Here is a 22,217-nt window from a genome sequence, read left to right as displayed (position 1 = left end):
TGTCCAAGTTTCATGAACTAGGTCCATATATTTTCTAAGTTATGATGACATTTCAAAAACTTAACCTCAGGTTAAGATTTCGATGTTGATTCCTCCAACATGGTCTAAGTTCATTGACCCTAAATGACCTTTGACCTTGGTCATGTGACATGAAACTCTAATAGGATGTTCAGTAATACTTGATTAACCTTATGGCCAAGTTTTATTAACTAGGTCCATATACTTTCTAAGTTATGATGTCATTTAAAAAACTTAACCTCAGGTTAAGATTTGATGTTGACGCCGCCGCCGCCGTCGCCGTCGGAAAAGCGGCGCCTATAGTCTCACTTTGCTTCGCAGGTGAGACAAAAACACGGCTAATTAATCTACAATGATGCATATGGTTGTACATGTAATCAATTTTTTTTCTCCAAAATTACAATAAAACTAACCTGCTTTAAAGCAATATAATAAAATTAATGGATTCCATCTTGAGCATGAATGAATAGAATAAGATGAGGTGCAGGTAAACCAGCAATAGAACAATTACATGCAGGACAAATTTTGTACTTTAATATTTTTCATTTTCAATTTGTGAAGGTCTGATACGGGCAGTTGCATAAAACTAGTCACCAGGGGAAAGTTGCATGGTACTCTTAGAAACTACCCTAATGGTGCCACCTGGTTGGCCATGAGAAAATTTACCAAAGAATTCTGAACATATGTGAGAGGTGAGAAATGTGATTAAACCAGTCCAGGAGCCTGTTGCAGAAACAGTTGTGTTTGAATGCAAGTAAAAAAAATCAATTGCAAGTCCAAATGCATGCTGTTGATTGGTTGAAAATCAAGTTGCACATGATTTTTAGAGTTGCGATTGATTGCAATTCTTTCTGCAACGGGCCCCAGATGAATTTGCTTACCTGGTGTGTCCATGACATTGATGAGAAAATGTTTCCCTTTACAGTCAGGTAACACCAGTGTGACAGGCTGAGCTTTGATACTCACTCCTCGCTAAGAGATGGATAGAGTGATAAATAATTTGGTCATAGAAATGGATAAAATGATTACTTAAAATGGTGATTATACATGATCAGTTCCATTTTATACCTTCATCGTAATCTTAATTTTATATTATTTGGATCAACATCATCACTATCACTATTATCACCATCATCATCCATTTCATTTGTGTCTAAGTATCCTCCTCTTCATCATCAGTGTAATAATCATTCATCTTCATGATCATATATCATAATCATCACTATCATTCATCAGTTTCACTATCATTCATCATCATCACCACCACCATCATCATCGTCACCATCATCGTCACCATCTCATCATCACCATCATCATCATCACCATCATCATCACTATCATCATCATCACCATCACCACCACCACCACCACCACCATCATCATCTTCATCATCATGTCATTATCACCATCATTATCATCACCATCATCATCACTATCATCATCATCACCATCACCACCACCACCACCATCATCATCTTCATCATCATGTCATTATCACCATCATTATCATCATCATCATCTTCACTATCATCATCATCACTATCATCATCATCACCACCACCACCACCATCATCATCATCACCATCATCATCACCACCACCATCATCATCATCATCACCATCACCATCATCATCACCATCTCATCATCACCACTATCATCATCATCAGCTCATTATCACCACCACCATCATCATCGTCATCATCGTCATCATCATCATCATTGTCGTACATCATCATTTTTATCACAAATCAACTTTTTCTTCATCTTCATCATCATCACGGCTGTGATCACCATCAATACAATAGTTATCTTCATCTTCATCATAATCACTGGAATAAAAAAAATAAAATGTTGAAAATTTTACCTCATGTTCTGTGAAGAGAGTGTCTGTGTACTTCAGCTGTAAAGAAGAATATAAACAAAAATCAGCTCAATACCATCCATCAAACAATCAACAAGACAAAAATCTTATAACATTCTTCAAACTCATCCTCCTTTATTTGAATATAATTTACAAGATGAATTATTTCTAGTTAGCCTGCAAGGTGTTTTATTGATCTTATGATATAAATGTGAACCAATTTTGGAAAAAAAAACTCCACAATATTTACTGTGAACATTTGTCCCAAGCTCTAAAATGCAATATTGAAATGTAAGTTGAAATTCCTTGCTATTGCAATACTCATTTTAAGCATAAAAACAAATTCAATAATAGAATGTTATTATGCATAGGCAATTATACAATCAATAACGATTTGAAATCATTTTGACCTATACTCTAGCTGAAAGTTTGTTTTCAAATGTTTGGGATTCAATTTCTTCTTTTAATAGTATAGGTGGGCAAATAAAACCTTTTTTGGGAAATTCAATTTCAAACGAGTGGATTCTGTTGCCATTTTGGCTGCTGAACACAAATCTAATAAGTATTTTTGTTTTAGAACACGTCTGATATTGGTTCCGAGCGATTTTTCAAAATGGCCGCCGAAATCCTCAAAAATCAGTGTTTTCACTTGTAAATCCTTAAATATCTGTACAAATAAGGGTTGCAACATATCTTATTATATGTTTTCATGGTCACTGAGCACAAAAATATATGAATCAAATAAGTTGGGTCATTCAAAATGACGTTTTTGGGTGAAAATCAGCATTTTTTGGTCATTTTTTGTAAAAATTGTCCTCTAATCACATTTTTTTGTACATAAATCCTTAATTATTCATTCATCTGTAACTTGTTGCATGTCTAGCTCTATGTTTTCATGGTCACTAAGCACAAAAATGCATGAATCAGATAAGTTGGGTCATTCAAAATGATGTTTTTAGGTGAAAACAGCATATTTGGGCCATTTTTGGTATGAATTGCCCTCAAATCACAATTTTTTGACATAAAACAGTAACTATTCATTTATCTGTAGTTTGTTACATATCTAAATATATGTTTTCATAGCCACTGAAGCCAACAATCAATAAATTAAATCTGTTCCGACATTTGTAAAGTTTTTTGGGGGGTGAAATCAGCTTTTTTTATCATGTGGTGATAAATGATCACAAATCACTTTTTGCATTCATAAAAAAACCAATACTCATGCATCTGTACCTAGTCTATTAGTATGAATTGATATTTGTGTTCATGCTATTTATTTGAAAAATAGATGATTCATATATGATGATATAATTTCATTGTCTTTCTAGAGAAAAATCCCAGAAATTGTCAGGCAAGGGGGGGGGTATACATGTATGTCGCTTTGAAATATTTTTGGTGTACAATGTACATAACGTAATAGAACAAGTAGTCGAAATACATGTATAGCTCCTATAGTGCATGTTTTCATGATCAGCACTAGATTAAAGAAAATGAAATTTAAAGCAGGAGGCTATTTGAATTACTTGTTAGTTATCAATGTTTTCCTTTTAGGATTTATATATTTCTGTTTTAGATTTGGGGTAATGCTTGGCTTGGTGAAATTTTTGCAAGATATCACCTTGATTTTAGTCAGAATTATAGATGTACTTATTGCATCTGTTACCAATATGCAGTATTGGGTGCAGTGATTTACAAGACCATCTCAACACTAGTAAAACTGGAACATAATTTTTGACTAATACGATTGCCTACAAGTACTCTGTGTCAAAGTTTGGGAAAACGAAAATATTTTGACAAATGAAAATTGTTTACATGAAACTGTAGAGTCTGAGCACAGAGTGTACTAATGTGTGTACATGTACGTGTATAATGAATTAATATATGAACTTTTTCATTCAGCAGCAGAGCATCCATTTTTTAGTCTTTTGGTACTCTTAGTGCATTTCTTATCAAAACTTTCAATTTTTCCACAGAACATTTTTCCATCTTGTATGTCATCTGATCCTTTCACACACCTATTTGACGAATGTCTGGAGTTACTGTGAGACAAAGATAGCCAACTTAATTCTGAAGCCATTTTCACTGAGATTTGCTAACATATCTAAGTTGTTAAGAGTCAGTGGGCCATTATGGTCTTTACATCTTTCTAAGATTGTTAGAGTTTTACAAGCTTTCTTCTTCTTTAACTCCTCATTCTTATGCAGTGCAAATTTCTGTGCAGATACAACAGTTGCATTAAAGTGTGCTTCGAGCTTCTATACTGTGTTCACCTCTTCAGAACAGCGAGCCCACTTCCTCCTTTCCTTCCTTTCTTCTATACTCTTACTTTCAAATTCAGGGTGTACCAGAAGACCACCAGATGCCAGCAGATTTTTTTTCTGGACAGAGTCTGGACAGAAGAACTTCCATCAGTAACTTTGAATCTGTGCACTAGCTTTGAAAATTCAGTTTCACATTCTAAGTTGGTAAAAGGAGCTTAAATCATGCCATCAACATCCGATAAAGTAATCGGTCCTGGACATCTGGCTCTTCACTGTACTAATAACTTCTTCAATCACATCAGCATCTAGCCTATCTCTTCCCGATCCTGTTTCTTTTCTCTTTGTCCACCATAATTTTGTCTTACCCGTTTAGTTTTTCCTCAAGGAATCACCTGCCACGTTCTATCCCCAGCATTTTGCTCACCCATCTTGTTGATGCCCAGCAGTTCTTTCATCAGGAAGATGTTAAGATAACCTGTCATTGTGTAAATTTCTCAACAGCATGTGAACCACTCATTCTGAATGAATGTAGCCACTGCAAGAACAAGTTTGTAGTTGTTGGTGTCCACATCTGCATTGAAGAAAGCTTGGATGAATTCTCATCATGACAGGTACTCCTTAGCAAGTTCTGCAATTCTACCGAATTTATTGGCTACAAATCCTTTGAATCCTTGGCACTGAATATTGTTATTTTCCATCCAAGAGAGACACTTATTGCTGATTATGGCTAGGAGACAATAACTTGGAGATTGCGATTAACCCTGGTATGGATTGAAAATCCTGGAGATACAAATATCCCCTCACCTGCTGATATCTCCAGTAACTGGTGGATGCAAATCTTCTGTTCTGTTATGTTTCTGCACATCTATTGCATGATCTATATGCAAAATTATATGAGCGCAGCATTTTAGGATTTTAGTAAGGTCTACTCCAAGAGCCTGAAGAAGGACTTCTGTCAGCAGCTCGATCTGTCATCCAGAAGTCTTTTTCTGATTTCAATTCATCATCTGTGGAGTTGGCAAGAATGGCTATTAAGCACTTGAGCCTGAACCCATAAGCTTTGATCAGCCCCATCTTGACCACTATGCATCAAATTTCCCACATAACCTGTGGTCAGGGATGTCCTTTTACCTGAATGTCCAGTTATGGTGATGTGGTCTGCTTTCATGTTATTCATATCAACTGTATGCCTATGTATTTTCAACATTGATTCATTAAAGCAGCTGGTCTGCAGATTATTAAATCTTTGATTTTGTTTTGTTTTGTTCATAACTACATGTATGATGATTTTTACTAAACATATGAAATTCACTATTTGCATTTATTTTTGCTTACAATGTTGATCTTACCATTTATCACCATGCCTGTACCTCAATAAGTATGCATATATTTCAACTCAGTACCCTAAAAAATAAAGAGACACGTCGCACACCCCTTTTATGATGTTTAATGTACAAATATGGCCAAAAGGCCATTTTCCCGCCATTTTTCAAAAAATGGCGGGAAAATAACTTCATCTCACCCAGCCTATATGTATGTGCAGGTATTTGAACTCAGCACCCTCAAACACATAAGACATATCACACAGCCCATTTTATGCTACTCAATGTAAAAAACATGGAAAAATGCCATTTTCCCGCCATTTTTCAAGAAATGGAGGGAAAATGGCAATTTTTTACCATGGCTATACATCCAATGATTTACATATTGAGATAATTGAACTCAGCACCCTCAAAAACAAAGAGAGAGACAAATACACACCCGTTATATGCCGTGATATATAAAAATAGGGCAAAAAGGGCAATTTTCCCGCCATTTTTCAAAAAAATGGCTGGAACCAATATCAAACCTCATTGGAGGTCAAAATGGTTGGCGGATTTGTGTTCAGCAGCAAAAATGGCAAAAGAATTCACTCGTTTGAATTTTTTTTTGTCATTTGCCCACCCCTATTAATAGCTTAATAATCTGAACCTGAAATAAAATTAATCCATTTATATTTTCAAAAATATGAAAAATGGAATTTGTTCCTGATTTCTGATCAGGCCAGTCATAACGAGTATTATGAAATATTAAAATAACTTACATGTCTATCTTCCTTTGTTCTCAGATCTGGATGCGTTTGCTCAAGAAGACAGTCAACAAAAGTGGTCTAATAAAATGAATGAATCATAAATGTTTATACTTAGGGACAGTATAAATTTTGTTAAATGAAAATTCATTTCAGTAGCTGCAATTTATGGTAAAAAGAATGAAAGAGTATCATCTTGCATGAAGATTGTGTTCTAAAATCTGAGTGAAATGAACACATTGAACTGCCCAGAATAAAGAAAAGGCGCATTAACTAAAATGAAATGAAAAATGTTTCAAATATTCTTTTTTTTACAAAAATGAACTTCCCAACCTCGGAAAGGGGAAACAAATTTCGAGAAAGAATATTTCTAAATTTCTGGTATGCAAATCTATAAGAAATGTGTTAAAGAACTTTACTCGGAAAATAATCAGTGAGGGGGCACTAAATCTCATAAAATGACCAACATAAATGGGGGAAGGAATGGTTGATGAGGAGCTAAAACAGTCACAAGACTTTTGGTAAAATTGGAATGGTAAAAAAAATAATTCAATATGAATTACCGTATTGAGCCCTTACCAATACAACTACACCTAGCTTTTAAGACTTCAATTGAATTGAAACATCATCTTATTTCATAAGCTTGACTAAAGGTAATTGTTTATTTAAAAAATTCAGTAGCAGCCAAAGGCTGAATTGCAGAATCTTTTTACAAATGATAATATAAACATGATAGTAAGTCATATAATTACACAATTCTTAACAAATCAAAAGTTATACGATCCCTATAAACAAATTTGACTAGATAAATAGTATGTAATATATCATGCATTATATGAAGAAAAGTATACACACATAAAAAAAAAAGACAATGCAATTAACTGGAATCAAAATTTGAACAAACTTTTGGAAGTTACCTTCCCATGATGCAAGTGTCCTGCCAGGGTCACATTTCGGATGAGATTGGGATTGTCCATCATGTCCGCAAGATACCTAGGGGCAAGCATAAAAATATTCATTGAATCAGTATATTGTATCATTTTTTTTTTTTAGTATGGAGGAGGGGCTAATACCAAGTGCAATTTTCCCCATCCCACATCAGAGATACATGTACCAACAAATACACTAGATATAGGAGTATGAGCTTGAAATGCCGAAGGTTAAAATAATGACAGCAATAGTAAAGATGATTACACTCGTAAAAATGGTGATATTTGAATGTCATTTAAGATATTCTATTCGTGTAAGAACAGTCAATACAACACTGCCAATTCAAAATTCCATGACATTCATTGTTGCCAGAATGAAAAGATTAAAATCCTGTGCATCATTGGGACCCCTGAGGGGGGTGTTTCATATAGAGGGAAATCTGGTAAATTGTCCTACTTTGGGGTCAACTTGCTCATGATATTTAACACATAATTTCACATGGTCTGACCAAAAGAGTGTTATGTATTAAAAAAACAAACATGTAACTAAATACTAAAGTGTGACTTTGGGTCATATTTATTAAAACCTCTGTAAAACACACCCCAAATTTGAAAGCATAAAGTGAGATAGAAAAGGAAAGATAGATTGCTGATAAGGCTTTGAGTAACCTGTACAGTGATAACTTACTCCATATCATAAGCAGTGGCAGGCAATTCCTGTTCAGTGAGAGTGAATTTCTTCTGTTTGACAGGAGCAATAACTGGCTCTGTGAAGAATACAATTAGATCAATACATCAATTAAAGTATGGTTAATTCTGTTAAAAATTAAAATGATGATTATTAATTTTGCTCAAAAATTGCATTGATAGTCCCATCCCAATGAATACAATATTGCAGTATATAAAGAAACACATATTTTGTGAAAGATGTGACTAGAATATATGGGCAAAGTTTACAATCAAAATGAATGATTAATTTTCCAAAGTATCCAGCACCCCCCAATTTTTTTTTTTTTTTACTCCATTCACCTAAAATTTGAATGTTGTACTAATAATTTCCAAATGCAATACATGTGCAAAAATCATCGGATCATCCGAATATGGTTCATGAAATGTTATGACACAAAAATTGCCATTGCAACTTTGGGCATCAGATTTGAGATGCCCCTTTCCTCAACTTGTCTACACCCTTCAGCCCGTATTATATTACTTCGGCCATGGTCTAACTCTGTGCTTAAGCTATGGGAAGCCAAACATTCTGTTCATATTTAACCTGTTTTAGGTTTACTATGCTATCATGCTTTCAATAGTGAAAATAATATTTTAGGTGTCATTTCCAGGGTGTATTTTTAATGATTAGAGTGTCAAAAGAGCTGAAAAACTGAACTGCTGGATATTTGCGTCACAATTGGTTTTATGGAGAAAGACCCAAACTTTAGACCAGAGTTTATTTCAAACCAAATTTCAGAATACAGACCCAAAGAAAATTTTACTAGAATGTGCTCCTCCATAATAATAATGGTATTTTATTCAAAGACTGTTCGCAGCAAGAGCTGAATTGTACAGAACTTTTACATAAAAAACAGCACTAAACATAACAGTATCAAAATAGAATTATAAAAATACACAAAGCATAAAAAATCTACTATCATTAATACTTTTGGGGTTAATATGAATCAACAGAATATTTTCAAATATAAGTAACTGCAGAGGTTTCAAATTTTGCTTAAGATATAGTACATGTATACAAGAAAGCGGATTGGAAGGATTTATGATGTAAGTTAATTGGATTGGATAAATTTGACTTGAGGATATCGAGTCTAAACAAATCGAGAGGATCACTTTGCGGCCCTTCCAACGGTGCCATTGATCTCAGAATAGCGGAGGAAGAACACAGGAGACAGAGAGATCCAAATGTTTCCTTGTGAACTGTACAATAAATTTTCAGGACATAAACATACCAGTAAGGGGTTGAGCATCTTCTTCATGGGTAATAGTCTCTACATCAGGCCCGTAGATCTCTTCTGCTGTTGGATAATATTTCTTATCCTCATGGAGGACAACAGCCTGACTGGCATCTTCATCGTCGTGATCATCGATGTCGTCCATGCCCTCATCGTCGTCCCCCTGGAAGATCAATATGGGTGATTCGGTTTTAGAAAGATGAGAGGGTAGAAATGGAATCCATGCAAAGAACGAACTCATGTCATCAGCTCTCTTTTTTCTTTGTACTTTATTGTATGAAATCACAATTATTTCACTTTTCTGCTAAGTTCTCATGGGGCCTGCTTCATAAATACATTTAGCAACAATTACGGGAACTTTACCATTATGATGCCATGGAAACCTTGATTGCGATTGGCTCCTGAACCCTGTTACCATGGTAACTGCCATAAAGGAATTACATGTACAATCACAGCTGCCATTCATTTTGTTTCAAGGAAGGCAATCATTATACACTGGTTAAAATAAATGAAATTGCTAAAATATCACATTGCAACATCGGTAAAATAACACTAGGGATATGATATCAACTCTTTCATTGCATTTTCTTGACAGCATTATAGAATATTTAGAAAATCAGAGCAAAATTTATTTTCAATCTTGTCTTTCGTTTCATTTGACGCAATTGTTTTTGTTGTTAAATTCTACTTTATACAAATCAGATGGATATTTTCAGCCTCAAGCACACATATCAAACATATTCCCTCATTTATTACAATACCATCGTTATAAATGAGGGAATATAGGTAGAAATACATTGAAAAAACATCAAAAGAGCTTTTAAATTCTTTCTTCACTCACCATATCAAAATCTCCCATGGCATCACCCCTAGAATCCCTCTCATCGTCTGAATCACTATCGAGTTCTGGACCGATGTAGTTCCCAAACTCATCATACAGATCCGCATCCATGGTTTCTTGCTGGTGAGCTCAATTACCTGTGGGGAGATGACAAACACATCAAATTATTTGGGTGGGTCGTGGTCTAGTGGTTCTGACTCTCGCCTTTGAAACAGAGGGTCGTGTGTTCGAATCAGAGCCATGGGGATGGCATATTTTTCTTCAGCAAGAAATTTATTCACACTGTGCTGCACTCGACCCAGGTGAGGTAAATTGGTACCCGGCAGGAGTAATTCCTTGCATGCACAGAGCGCCGGTGATGGTAGCTCGAGCTAAAGCCGGGGTAATAATAGCAGCGCTTTGTATTCTCTGGCAAAAAGCGCTTTATAAATCCAGCTATTATGATTTTCATGATTAAACAAATGTAATATTCGTCAATTGGGAAAGCTTTCCATACAAATGTATCAGTCGTCAATTGAGAAAGCTTTCCATACCCTCCATTTGTTTTGTTATTTGCTCACATTTAGACAAAACATAATACATATATCTATGGGGATGTATTTATAATGCAATTATTCTACAAACAGATGTAGTGCTAATATCACAAAAATATATTTTCATCAAATATTTTTCATGTCTCATTATTATATATCAATTTTTGAAATGGTTTTTATACTGGTGCAGTTAGAATGAAATCTTAAAACACTCTGGAACATATACTCTTCTAGGGTTAGGATGACTGTCGAAAAAGGAACTCTTTCCGTCAACAGACCAGGGCCAGCTCGGTCAACTCGACTCTGGATGAAAATCCAACAAGACCAAAGGAAATAGTGCTTATAAAAACAACTCTATTGACCACACACACAGCATGCTCAAATTCTGTTCAGCACGCAAACCTTGTGATTATAAACAATTAGTATATAATACTGATCATTTATAATCAGGTATTGAATTTTAGTATTTGTGAAATACTAATTTTTATCTACGAATTGTTCTTCAAAACGGCATCGCTAATCGGAAGTACGTCATAACGAAGCGGTTCAAGGGTCAGGGCTATTGTTAGTAGTGGTGCTTGTCTAAAAATTGGGATTGTCCCAGAAAACAAGGATATCTCATAAACCAAGACAAATCATGTCTTGATAAATTGAGACTGTCCTTGTTTAAGGGGACGTTTTTCTTAACTTCCCCCTGGTCCTGGGGGACAATGACAGCCATTACAGAACTTGAAGAGTGCTAAAAATAGATTCAGTGACCTCAATTCCCCCCAGTTCACCATCTATTTTTCATGACTTGCCATCTTCCAATAATCTTGTTATGAAACCTGATATGTTTACATCGACTAGCGCACTTGATTGGTGTTGACACTTGACAGGTGAATGAACTTTCTTGTGTGGAGAAATCTTTGAAAACTGAGACAGTCCCTGCAAACCATTTTTCTGACCAGCGCCTCTACTGATTATAATTTGCTTTGTTGACAAAAGGATCGAGGGATCTACAGGAGGTCGGTCTGGTAAGAAACATCTAATTTTTACCATTTATAATGAAATAATTTTTATCCCTTTATACGCATTAGGCCTACGGTAGTGTTAGCTAGGCGAAGAAATTCACCCCTAACTTTGTTACAAACCGATTTCACCCTCTAACTATATGGAATTCCAAGGAAAATCCATCCGGGTTTGTAGGTCTCGCTGCGGCGTCAATAGGGCCATCTGCACCATCCCGAGTTTTCAAATTAGCGCGCTATTTCTGATCCGGCAAATTATCACGATCTGAAAAATCTTGAGATTGTTTGCAATGGAGACGCACTAGTTGAGATTGCAATCCCAAGTCAACTCGGGTTTATTTGCAAAATAGCGCACTATTTTACTAATTATCCCGCTACTTCGTAGGTGCAGACGCACTCGAGATTGGACTAGGGGTAATTTATTCATGACGTCAGTCCATAATGCAATTCGCATTCCACTTCCGCCTTGGTCAAAGCATAAACACATCGCGATCGTACCGAACGCATGCGAAAGTTAAGCGCGAATAGACATAGTGAATAGCGTTCATCAATTCCCCAATCAGCAACGATGGCGTCCCACCAGTGAACGGATTTTGGGAGAGACCAGACCGATGGGGGAGGCGCTCATTATCGACAATGGTCATAGTCAATAAGACAATAACAACACTGACAGCAGTGTCTTATTCCTTCACGAAATGTGAGCAAATAGCATTTCTTTCCTCCTCTCTCTCTCTGTCGTTGCCTCCTTCTCCGCCATCATACTTACAGAAGAATAAAATCTACATCACTTTTTCACTCGCTGAGCTGAGAGGATTGTTGCATAACACCAGTCGAATTTGGCGAAAGTACTAGTGAAATGAGCTAGAGTACATGTATTTGATTGCATATAGCGGGAAGTTATTAAAAAGCGCGGGCCGTTGAAACTCCAAGATCTGGAAGTGCGCATGCTTGGAATATTGGGCTTGTTGCCTCGATCGAGCAGGAATTGCTCTTCTTGCCATGGTGGAGACGGGGTTTCTTGAATCTCGAGATTAATAGCGAAGATGGCCGATCGGGCTAAAATCTCGAGATTGAGCAAACTCGGGATGGTGCAGCACCACCTTATGGAAAGAGTGTCGAGGCTCCATGTCTAAAGAAGTATATGTCAAAATATTAAAAATATCAGACATGGAGTCCTCAAGCAGTAGAGGCGCACGGCCAATATGGGAGACTCTCTCCAATAAGGGAGACAATCTCCCATATTTGAGACTTGCTTTGCAAAAGAACAAAAGAAACAACACCAACAAAAGCATGATTTTTTCCACCCAAACTTTTGTCCCACTGAGGTCAGAAGCCCATTTGTTTTGTGTGTGGATGACAACAAAAATCCTTATTACAGCTTTTCATTATAGTAGGCCTATAACTTGGCTCTTACGTTATCGTTAATTTGATTCTTTAAATGATTTTTTTTAAAATAGAGCTTGAAAAATTAAACTTTTCTTGCCATATTACTTTCCTTCAATAGAGGGCGTACAGAAAAATATGCACAAAAATTCAAGTTTTTGATTGCTCTGGTCGATACAAAAATTATTCCATGTTACTGGCCTAATTAGGCAGGACAACAAGAATTTCAAAATGTGTTTGTTGTCCCCAAGAATGTTATTAAAAAATTTCTTAATATCTAATTTGTCATGTGAAACCACTTAAAACTTACGTAAAATTCATTTAAGCTGTAAAAATTAGCAATTTCATAGCACCAACATGGGTCGAAAAAGTCATAGACATCGCGGGTCCCTTGTTATGCACTGTCCTTACTATCGATAGTTTAAACGATCACGATGTGCTTGCTAAATGCGAGCGCCCGTCGGCGTCTGCTAGCCGTCCTCTGCTGTGACTCTCAAATAGCCCCGCATGTGCGATTTTTAGTCAGATCGTCCCATATGCTGTTTTTCATGTTAGTACATAGATGCGTGCGCGTTTTTTGCGGACGCAGATCATGTACCCATCTCCGTCGTCTGCTACGGCTCTCCATATCAGTTCCAACTTGTGATATGTGTTTTCATGGTGTATTTTCATTTGGTCTACATGCAGTTTGCCCACTTGTCATTTGGTCTAATGCCAAATGGGCTAAACCCATTTGGTCTACTAAATTGCCATTTGGTCTACACTTGGTCTAATTCCCATTTAGCGAAATGTCCAGTTGGTCTAATTTCAGCATAACCTACATAATTATATATTTTTTTACTTTGTCAAATACTGGTACATAAAATTGGCTTTATATCATGCAGTTCCACATTGTATTTTGGTTCACATGCAATTTGCTCACTTCTCATTTAGTCTAATGCGGAATGGGCTAAACCCATTTGGTCTACACTTGGTCTAATTCTCATTTTGTGAAATGTTCAGTTGGTCTAATTTCAGCACAACCTAGGCTACTTAATTATTTTTTTTTAACTTATATACATATATTTTAGTCTTTATACCATATACCAAATGGGCTTGACCCATTTGGTTTTAAAAAATTTCTAATTGCCATTTGGTCTACACTTTGTCTAATTTACATTTGGTCTACACTACACTTGATCTAATTTTGAGTCCAGTCCAGGGTCTAATTTCAACATGACCTACATCATTATGATTTTATACTTTGTGAAATATATATTTTTTTTCTTTAAATAATTTCATTTCACCGTATAGTTTTAGCATTGGTTTCCAAATAAATAATACTTGAACAGTGGCATAATCATGATAATGGAGTACTTAAGCCAAAAGTTTTGAAAGGTGTATCGGGTAAATTCATAAAGTTGTAAGCAGAAGCAAACAACAAAAAAATGTGGAAGCGGGGGGGGGGGGGGGGGGGGGGGGGGGTGTTAATTAATTTCCTTTTATTTTCCAATGCCAGATCAATCTGTTTTTGCTTGCTAAATTTTTTAAAAATGATATGTTCTGTTCTCTCTACAATCTTTACTAATGATCCTTTTTTTACTTATCATTTTTTTTCAGACACATTCGCACCCGAACCGACTCTACAAGGGAAGAGAAGGAATTATTGAACCCCTTGAGAATATACAGGTCAAGGGCTGTAATAGTATACAGGGGCACTTCCTGGGAGTTTAATTTTATCTTAATTATGTGTTTTCAGGATTTTTTTTTTAGGATATCTAACATTGCAGTGAAAATTATTGCCCCTGCTGATAGTTTTTCAGCTGTGCATGCCCCTCCTTAATTTCAGTGAATAAGGTGTGGCACTGCCCTCTATGATTCATTATGAATTTTAATGGGCTCAAAAATGCAGTAATTTATAAATGATAGCATGATCTTAATTTGATAAAGCATTTTACTTAACGGGGGGGGGGGGTGAATTTGACTACTAAACCACCCCCCCATGTCAAGGATTAAATTTTTGGAAAAAAAGCATATATAAAATAGATATAGTTATTGCATATCAGAATGTTATTTTTTCTTGATGTTTTCTCAATAACTCTAAGCTGTTATTGATGAATTCTTTCTTGAAACAAAAATAAGCAATTTATCCAAACATGTCAGTTTCATTTTGTAGACATATGCATTGAATTTACCAATTCAGAATATAAGGTATGCAATCTTTCATAAATGTTGATTTTTATCATAGGTGGATCTGGGGGAGGGCACATCTAGCTCAACCCCCCCCCCCCCTTTGAGAGCTACAGTCAAGATGTAATGAAAATATGCAATTTTCATCAAAGAATGCCCCCCCCCCCGTAAGGCCCTTTTTTTGCTTGACAAATTTTCATCCTGAAAATGTGCCCCCCCCCCCAGGATAAATCCTGGATCCACCACCCCTGGTTTTGATTAAGTTTTCATGTATTTTCATTTTGAAAAAAAAATCCTAGAGATTTATAAACAGCATGATTTACACTGAGCATTTCATACACTTTGTGCAGAAGAAATATTATCTTGAGAAATTTGGTTATTAAATTATGGAAGATATCTTTTGGATATGAAATTACTTTATTGCAGTTATTTCTTACATTGTATTGTCATTTTACTTGATAGAAATTCATTATTTTTTATAACCATGACAGTGTTATAAATTCATATTTACTAAATTGTAATACCGTAATCATTTTGATGTTCCTTCATCTTCATGAAAGTATGAATTCTAGTCATCTGCTTTAGTCTGCCCAATGCAATGGTTACAAAGGGCCTAAGCATCCCTTGTCATTTTTCAATAATTAGTTAAGTCAGTAGTCAAGTAAGGGGTCAGACAGTTTGGCTGTATTATATTTGTTTAATTGTCTTACTAGTGTCAATTTACTAAACTTTTTCTGCTTGTGATTGAACCACCAAGTTGCCAGACATTTGTTGGGCAGACATTAATATTGACTAGAGGACTTACTTTCCAAACCAACCTAAAGATAATATGATACTTCATGTATTACAGGGGTATATTGCCTCCATTCCATTGTTGGGATGTATATGGGCTGGGTAATATCATCTAACTTGTCCTGGAATAATCATTCTCTATAACAAGTTCACAGACAAACGGAGATTCCACTTCAGCAACACTCAGTTGAACATCAACATTCCTGGCATTGGTGGCGGAAGCCAAAAATTTTGGGGGGAACCGCCAAAATCTTTTGACCCCCCCAAAAAAAAGATAGTGACCAAATGATATCTTGGGGGGGACACAGGAAACAAAATTGAAAATTGAGAAGCCAAAAAAAAATAAAAAATAAGGTTATCAACAAAAAATTGAGGGGGGAATCGTCCCCTCCCCACCTCAAATTTAGGGGGATACGTCCCCCCCCCCCCACTTCCGCCGCCTATGATTCCTGGTGCTTGGAGATCTGCGAAAGGCATGCTATAACATCCACTTAAGTTCCATTTCCTTTCATGTTTTTTTCCTCTTCTTAGTGAGCATCTCCAAGTGTTCATATTTTTTCAGTGTCCTTTTTTAGATTTATCAAACTCAGTTTTATTACCTGATAAAATTCTATCCCAAGAATTGAACACTTTGATCAAATTTGGTTACTATAACTGAAAATATATAAAAGGCAAAATAATCATGAGAAAAATAATAAAGAAAAACAGTTATACTCAAATCAAATTCACTCAAAACCATACACTAATGTACTCTCCTCAAAAATCAGTTCTCACTTTTAGGTATTGATCATTCATTCAGTCAATAAAATAATAAAAACAGAGACAGGAGGTCCTCCTCAAAATAAACACAAACACAGTGTCTCACATACACACTACACATTAAGAGTAAAATCAGTTTGTATCTTTCGTGGGATTTGTTTTTATGTAAATCTGGATTCTTCTTGTTAGTAGGGCCTTAGGTCACTCTGACTTGAACTTAAAACTTCCAATCTCAAGAAGGCAAGATATATCTCAGTAGATAGTCATTATCAAGATGTTTAGGAGTTCAATCTGGTGGTGAGGTTATTCATGATGGCATCTGATATTCTGGCAGAAAGAATGAAAAAATAAAAAAAGTGCATAAACACAATAATTTATTTTTTCAATGCAGTAGAAGCGAACGAGTCATTCAAGATAGTGTGTATTGTTTAGAGGGGGGGGGGGGGGGGGGTGATGGCATGACAAGTTTTTAGTCCAAATTATTTTTATCTTCATTTTTTTCCACTTTGTATTACCATTTATTCAAAAAATGCAATAAACATATTAATAAATAAATTTTAATCTAGTTGGCAAAAGAAAAACCAGTGGCGCGGCAGTGCAAAGAAAAGGCCAGTAAAAGGCAGTAAAGCACTGTCTGAGTGACTGACACCACGGCACTGACAGTGAGGTGAATGTTCATTTTCCAGTGCATGCACATTATTGTCCCATCATATTCACTCGTTTTCAGAAAATATTGAGTTATTCCTCATATGACCATGATTATCTCATTCATGTCATTACTCTGGTGTTTATTCATGATTTTAAATTCAGGAAATCATTTAGCAAACAAAGAAAACAAAGCATTTCTTGACTGTGATTCTGTGTGATTCAAGTTCAATTTCATTTCTGTGTTTCACACGTACGCACGTACGTGACGTAATCTTGATCTCTAATCTGCTAATTGTTATGTTAATTAATCATCCCGTGCGCGCGATTAAAATGGCTCGAAATTCGACCAAATTCAAGGGCAGCTCAGCTTGTAAACCTCACTGAGAAGGGCTTCCACAGCCCTTGCGATTCCCCGCGCTGCAATTTAACTGCAAGAAACAGAAAGGAAATCAATTCAAGTTTCACAATCAACGGAAAATCCAGAACCCTTCGAGACCCATTTTGCAAGAAATACAACTAATTAAGGTAAGAATTGAGAGCAACTCAAGACATTTTTGACTTACCGACACTTTCATGGTTATTTTTGGAAGATTTCATGGAATTCGGGGCACGAAAATGACTACGGTAGCTCTCGAAAGTCCTATGCATTACGATGACATATTTTTCATCGCACGGGAGGACAATCACAAAGAGAAAATATCATATTCATCCGCGCTGGTCTGATCCTACTGACGGCATCATCGGAACTGGCCTTCGTGCATTCTATTCCCTATCTGGCTCTGGTGCATATACTGGCGGTCTCTCCCCCTTGCTGATTGCACACCTTTGGCGAACTTTCTGCATTCCTAGGATGTTGCATGGCGCTCCTATTATTAAACTCACTAAATCCATGCTACAGAAACTCGACAAAGCCCAATTGCATCTATTTAAGAGGGTTCTTGGAGTCCCAATAACAGCGGCGGACGAGATTGTATATCTTCTCACCAACCTCTTGCCTCTCTCCATCCAGATAGATCTCGATAGATTGCTCCTTTTCGGCCAACTCTCCAATCTGGACCACAACCGCTTCGAATACCGGACATTTCTGGCAGCTCTCGGAGCATGGACTCCAACTATCCAAGTCATCCAGGATACGTTGAGAAAGTATGACCTCCCTGATCTTCACAGTACTATCTTGAAACCACTTCCTTACTCCACCTTTAAGAAATTGATCAAGTACAAGATCTACACTGCCGTCAATGATCTCGTTGCCCAGGGCATCCGTGTGAAGTCAACTCTCAAGTTCTGGATTGATCACATACCACCCTCAGTTAATCTCCTTTATCCGAAGTCCTCACATTCTCCTGTAATCCGTTTCGCACTCATTGTGAGAGCCCAGCTACTCTCATCCACATATCTCACTCACTGTCGCCTCCACACATTGGGAAAGTCCTCCACTCGTACCTGCCCCCTTTGCGACTCATATGATGAGACAGTTGAACATTTTGTTGGATCTTGCTCCGCTCTTGACCACCTCCGCCAAGACTTCATACTCAGAGTACAGGAGTGTCTCACTGACTTCCCACTTCATCTAGACGTGTATACTGCTGATGACCCACACCAATTCACCTGTGCTACCTTATTAACCCATCAACCTGGTCTCCCATCCGAAGTCAATAACTGTCTGCTCCTTAAATCTCTCTTTTTTCTACATAAAATGCATGGCTACCGTTCCAACCTGTTGCTGAACCTATGATTTACCTGACTGGGAATTGTTCTATTTGAATCTTAGAATCTCCAGAACAGTGGAGGGATCACCTAAGAGAGAGAGAGAGCTGACAGGGGCTTAATTTTGACGATATCGCATCGCTATGCGATTTCACTCATTGACAAGCGGACGAAGCTTACGTACAAATTTTGAGCACTTCCGCGACAGCGCCATCTAGTGACTACGGCCGTGACTAGCCTAATCAAAATTAAATTGCAACTGTATGGAAATTAATAATTTTGGTCACAAAAGTGATATTTTAATGATTTTTTAAAGTGTGTGCTCAATGCAGCATTGGCATACCATAGTCCTACCTGTAGATTCTCCACAGGTAGGATGGTAGCAGTGACAAGTGGCTAGTAGGAGTATCTCTCTCTCGTCTCTGAAAAAAATGACGAACTTACAGTTAGGCCTACACAATATAACATTCATGGGACTACACATTACTTTGTGGACCAGAAAAAGGTCGAATTATTACTGTATGTTACGACTAAATGAATAAAAATATCAAAAAATAATCGAAACATCCTACAATAAATAAGCATGACATTATAAGATGGTAGGATCACTTACCTTATTACTGTTTTTAATGGTGTTTATCCAGACAAGAATCTGCCGCTTTTCGTTGACGGAACGCCAGCATACGAAAACGTGTGGCGAAGACAATACATGTAGTCTAAAAATAAAAGCGCATGCATGATGATAATGATTCAAGCCACGACCCCCGACCAAATTTTGTTTTTGTAGATATGCAAAGTCCAGTATTTACAACTTCTTTGCTTCATAACAATTGTATTTTTTTATTTTGGATTTGAATTCAAACTAATGAAAAGTTATTACCGCGACATTGCTATTATCAAAGTCTTAATTTTTAGACTACCAATTCTCAGCGTCATCGAACGCCATCAAACAACCTCGACTCCCCCCCTCCAAGATGTCTATGAAAGTGTATTCTTTAATTTCATCAACTCCATGGGCCATGTCCCAATCGAGGTCCCCATCTTTCTTTCCTCTGTTCTACCCGCCCCTATATATATCAATCTATCTATTTTTTTTGGGGGGGAGGGGGGACTTGGGGAGATAGTGCGCTTTGCGCCCCCACCCCCCTTCCATAATTCCGTTGGCTTCATTTTCATTTTTAGAGGATTTACCCAAATCCCCTCCCAGATGATAATTATTAATAGCTCTTCTAATATATATTTTTAAAAAAATGCTGTGATCATTTTGGGATATTTGCCAAGTTAACATTTGTTCACGGTTGGCCATTGTTTTGCTTCGTTTGAATATTCAGTCAAAAATAGAAACCAAATATTGGCCTAGAAAACATTAGCTCTTGGCCGGGGGAAAGGATATCTTTTATTACAGACCCCATAATTCAACGATTAGCGAATAATCGCTAAATAAAATGGCCTATCAAGATCATAGTTGCATGCGCGTTTTGCTCATTAGGAACCAATCAGAACTGTTCTTTCAAATTAGCGATTAATCACTAACCTTTGTGTAACGGGGCCCTGGGAAAGCCCCAGTAATTGGCGGGGACGCTGTAAAAACTGTGGTGTTAAAACTGACACCAATTGGTGTTAATAGAAGAACCGAGAAGACCACACCCTGAGGTGTTAAAATAACACCCTAGAGATTGAACATAACACCAAAGAGTGTAAATGGAACAACCATATAGGTGTTTTAATAACACCTATAGGCGTAAAACTAACACCACCGATTTAACACCGGTGTAAAATAACTGGTGTGGTCCTCTATGTACACTGGTTATTAACACCACAGTTTTTGCTGTGGAGGGAGATGGGTTTTTTTCTACATAATAATGTATGTCTAGTGTTACGCCTCCTTTGATAATCCCATTTTGTATCTTCCCTTATATTTTATCCTTCTTTCCTAATTTTATTCTCAACATACTGAATAGAGGCAGGCTCTCATCCGCCCCCCCCCCCTCACCACCCCTGCAGTAGCGCCGCTCCTGTACCATGCATGTAAATCGAGATGGGGGAATTCCCTATCATATAATGTGTCTACATAAACTCATCAACCAATTGATCCCAGGCTCTGAAACTCGACCGGTCGATTATTTTATTATCGTGCCAGCAGAGAAAATAGAATGGGGAATTCCCCCACCGACATGATCAAGAAGTGATGGGCGTTTACAACTGGGAACAAGTGACAAGATTAAAATTGGATAACTTTTGAGAAGATGTTTGGTGTTTCTAATGATTCAGTTCACATGCAGTGTATAAATTGTTTAGTCCTTTACCTGAAATTTTATATATATCGTTGCAGATTTCAAATACTGGAACCAAATTTCGACGCCTTTATGATTTTTATCTACAAAACTACAAAACGAAACTTGAATATAAGATAGCAGAAAAAAGAAATAAATTGGGTATTCACTTTGGAAAATGGTATTTTTCATTTGAAACTACGAGGCCTCAGACTCAGTCCTGATTCTTTGCTATTTCTATACCAGACATGTTTTGATCAGAAGTGTGCTTCTACTAGTCACAGTGGCGTAACTACGAGGGGGCATGGGGGCACGTGCCCCCCCCCCCATCGGCTGACCAAAAAAAAAGGGGGAGGAGAAAAAGAGGGAGAAAGGAAGAGAAAAGTAGTGGGAAAGGAGACATTATTGTTCATTATAATGTTATAATTTACATAAGAAACTTTTTATTTCATAACTTTATAAAACATAATTTGCTCAGGACCTATGTCTTCATGGTGATTGCATTGTCTGTTTTTCGAGGTATGTAATCCTGTTATACTAAAACCTCCCGTTTTCAAATCAATATACAACATACTGCCAAATATATTTCCTCCCACTTCGAGTTATTATTGTTTTATGTACAATAGTATGCTTCTTTTTCATGACTACTTAAAGTGATTGCCCCATTTTAAGGTCTTAATATAAAAAATTTCCTGTCCGTGCTTACGTTCGCAGTAGTGGATTGGTGTAATATGTCTGCTCTCCATGAATCAGTCCTTAAAATGTCCCTTTTTCTGATCTGAATGTCAAAAATTTTCAGCTCGCGCATTTGCAATGTTAGTTAACTATGGTCTTCGTGAATTCCTACAAACAAGTCTTAAAATGCCCCTCTTCAGGTCTGATTTTCCTAAATTATCAGCTCGCGCTTCGCGCTCGCAAGATTTGATTAGTGAGATGGGTATTTTAATCATGATTACAAGTGCTTTATGCCCGGGGGGGGGGGGCACTTACATTGACGAGT

General features: G+C 36.8%; 1 protein-coding gene across 1 annotated transcript in view; it reads right to left on the bottom strand.

The window, feature by feature from the left end:
- LOC121426723 (116 kDa U5 small nuclear ribonucleoprotein component-like) overlaps positions 1 to 19,664 on the bottom strand; it is a 60,754-nt gene extending 41,090 nt beyond the window's left edge. Inside the window, exons 1-8 of the mRNA XM_041623100.1 lie at positions 19,558 to 19,664; positions 9,944 to 10,080; positions 9,100 to 9,265; positions 7,827 to 7,905; positions 7,127 to 7,202; positions 6,225 to 6,290; positions 1,884 to 1,919; positions 900 to 990 (exon numbers count right to left, since the gene is read on the bottom strand). Coding sequence (XP_041479034.1) covers positions 900 to 990; positions 1,884 to 1,919; positions 6,225 to 6,290; positions 7,127 to 7,202; positions 7,827 to 7,905; positions 9,100 to 9,265; positions 9,944 to 10,054 — 625 coding nt within the window. The 5' untranslated portion in view covers positions 10,055 to 10,080; positions 19,558 to 19,664. The remainder of the gene's footprint in view (positions 1 to 899; positions 991 to 1,883; positions 1,920 to 6,224; positions 6,291 to 7,126; positions 7,203 to 7,826; positions 7,906 to 9,099; positions 9,266 to 9,943; positions 10,081 to 19,557) is intronic.
- Positions 19,665 to 22,217: the final 2,553 nt, after the last annotated feature.

Source organism: Lytechinus variegatus, chromosome 13 (genome assembly GCF_018143015.1).
Source record: "Lytechinus variegatus isolate NC3 chromosome 13, Lvar_3.0, whole genome shotgun sequence".
Taxonomy (NCBI): Eukaryota; Metazoa; Echinodermata; class Echinoidea; order Temnopleuroida; family Toxopneustidae; genus Lytechinus; species Lytechinus variegatus.
This window is presented reverse-complemented; position numbering and strand designations above follow the sequence as displayed.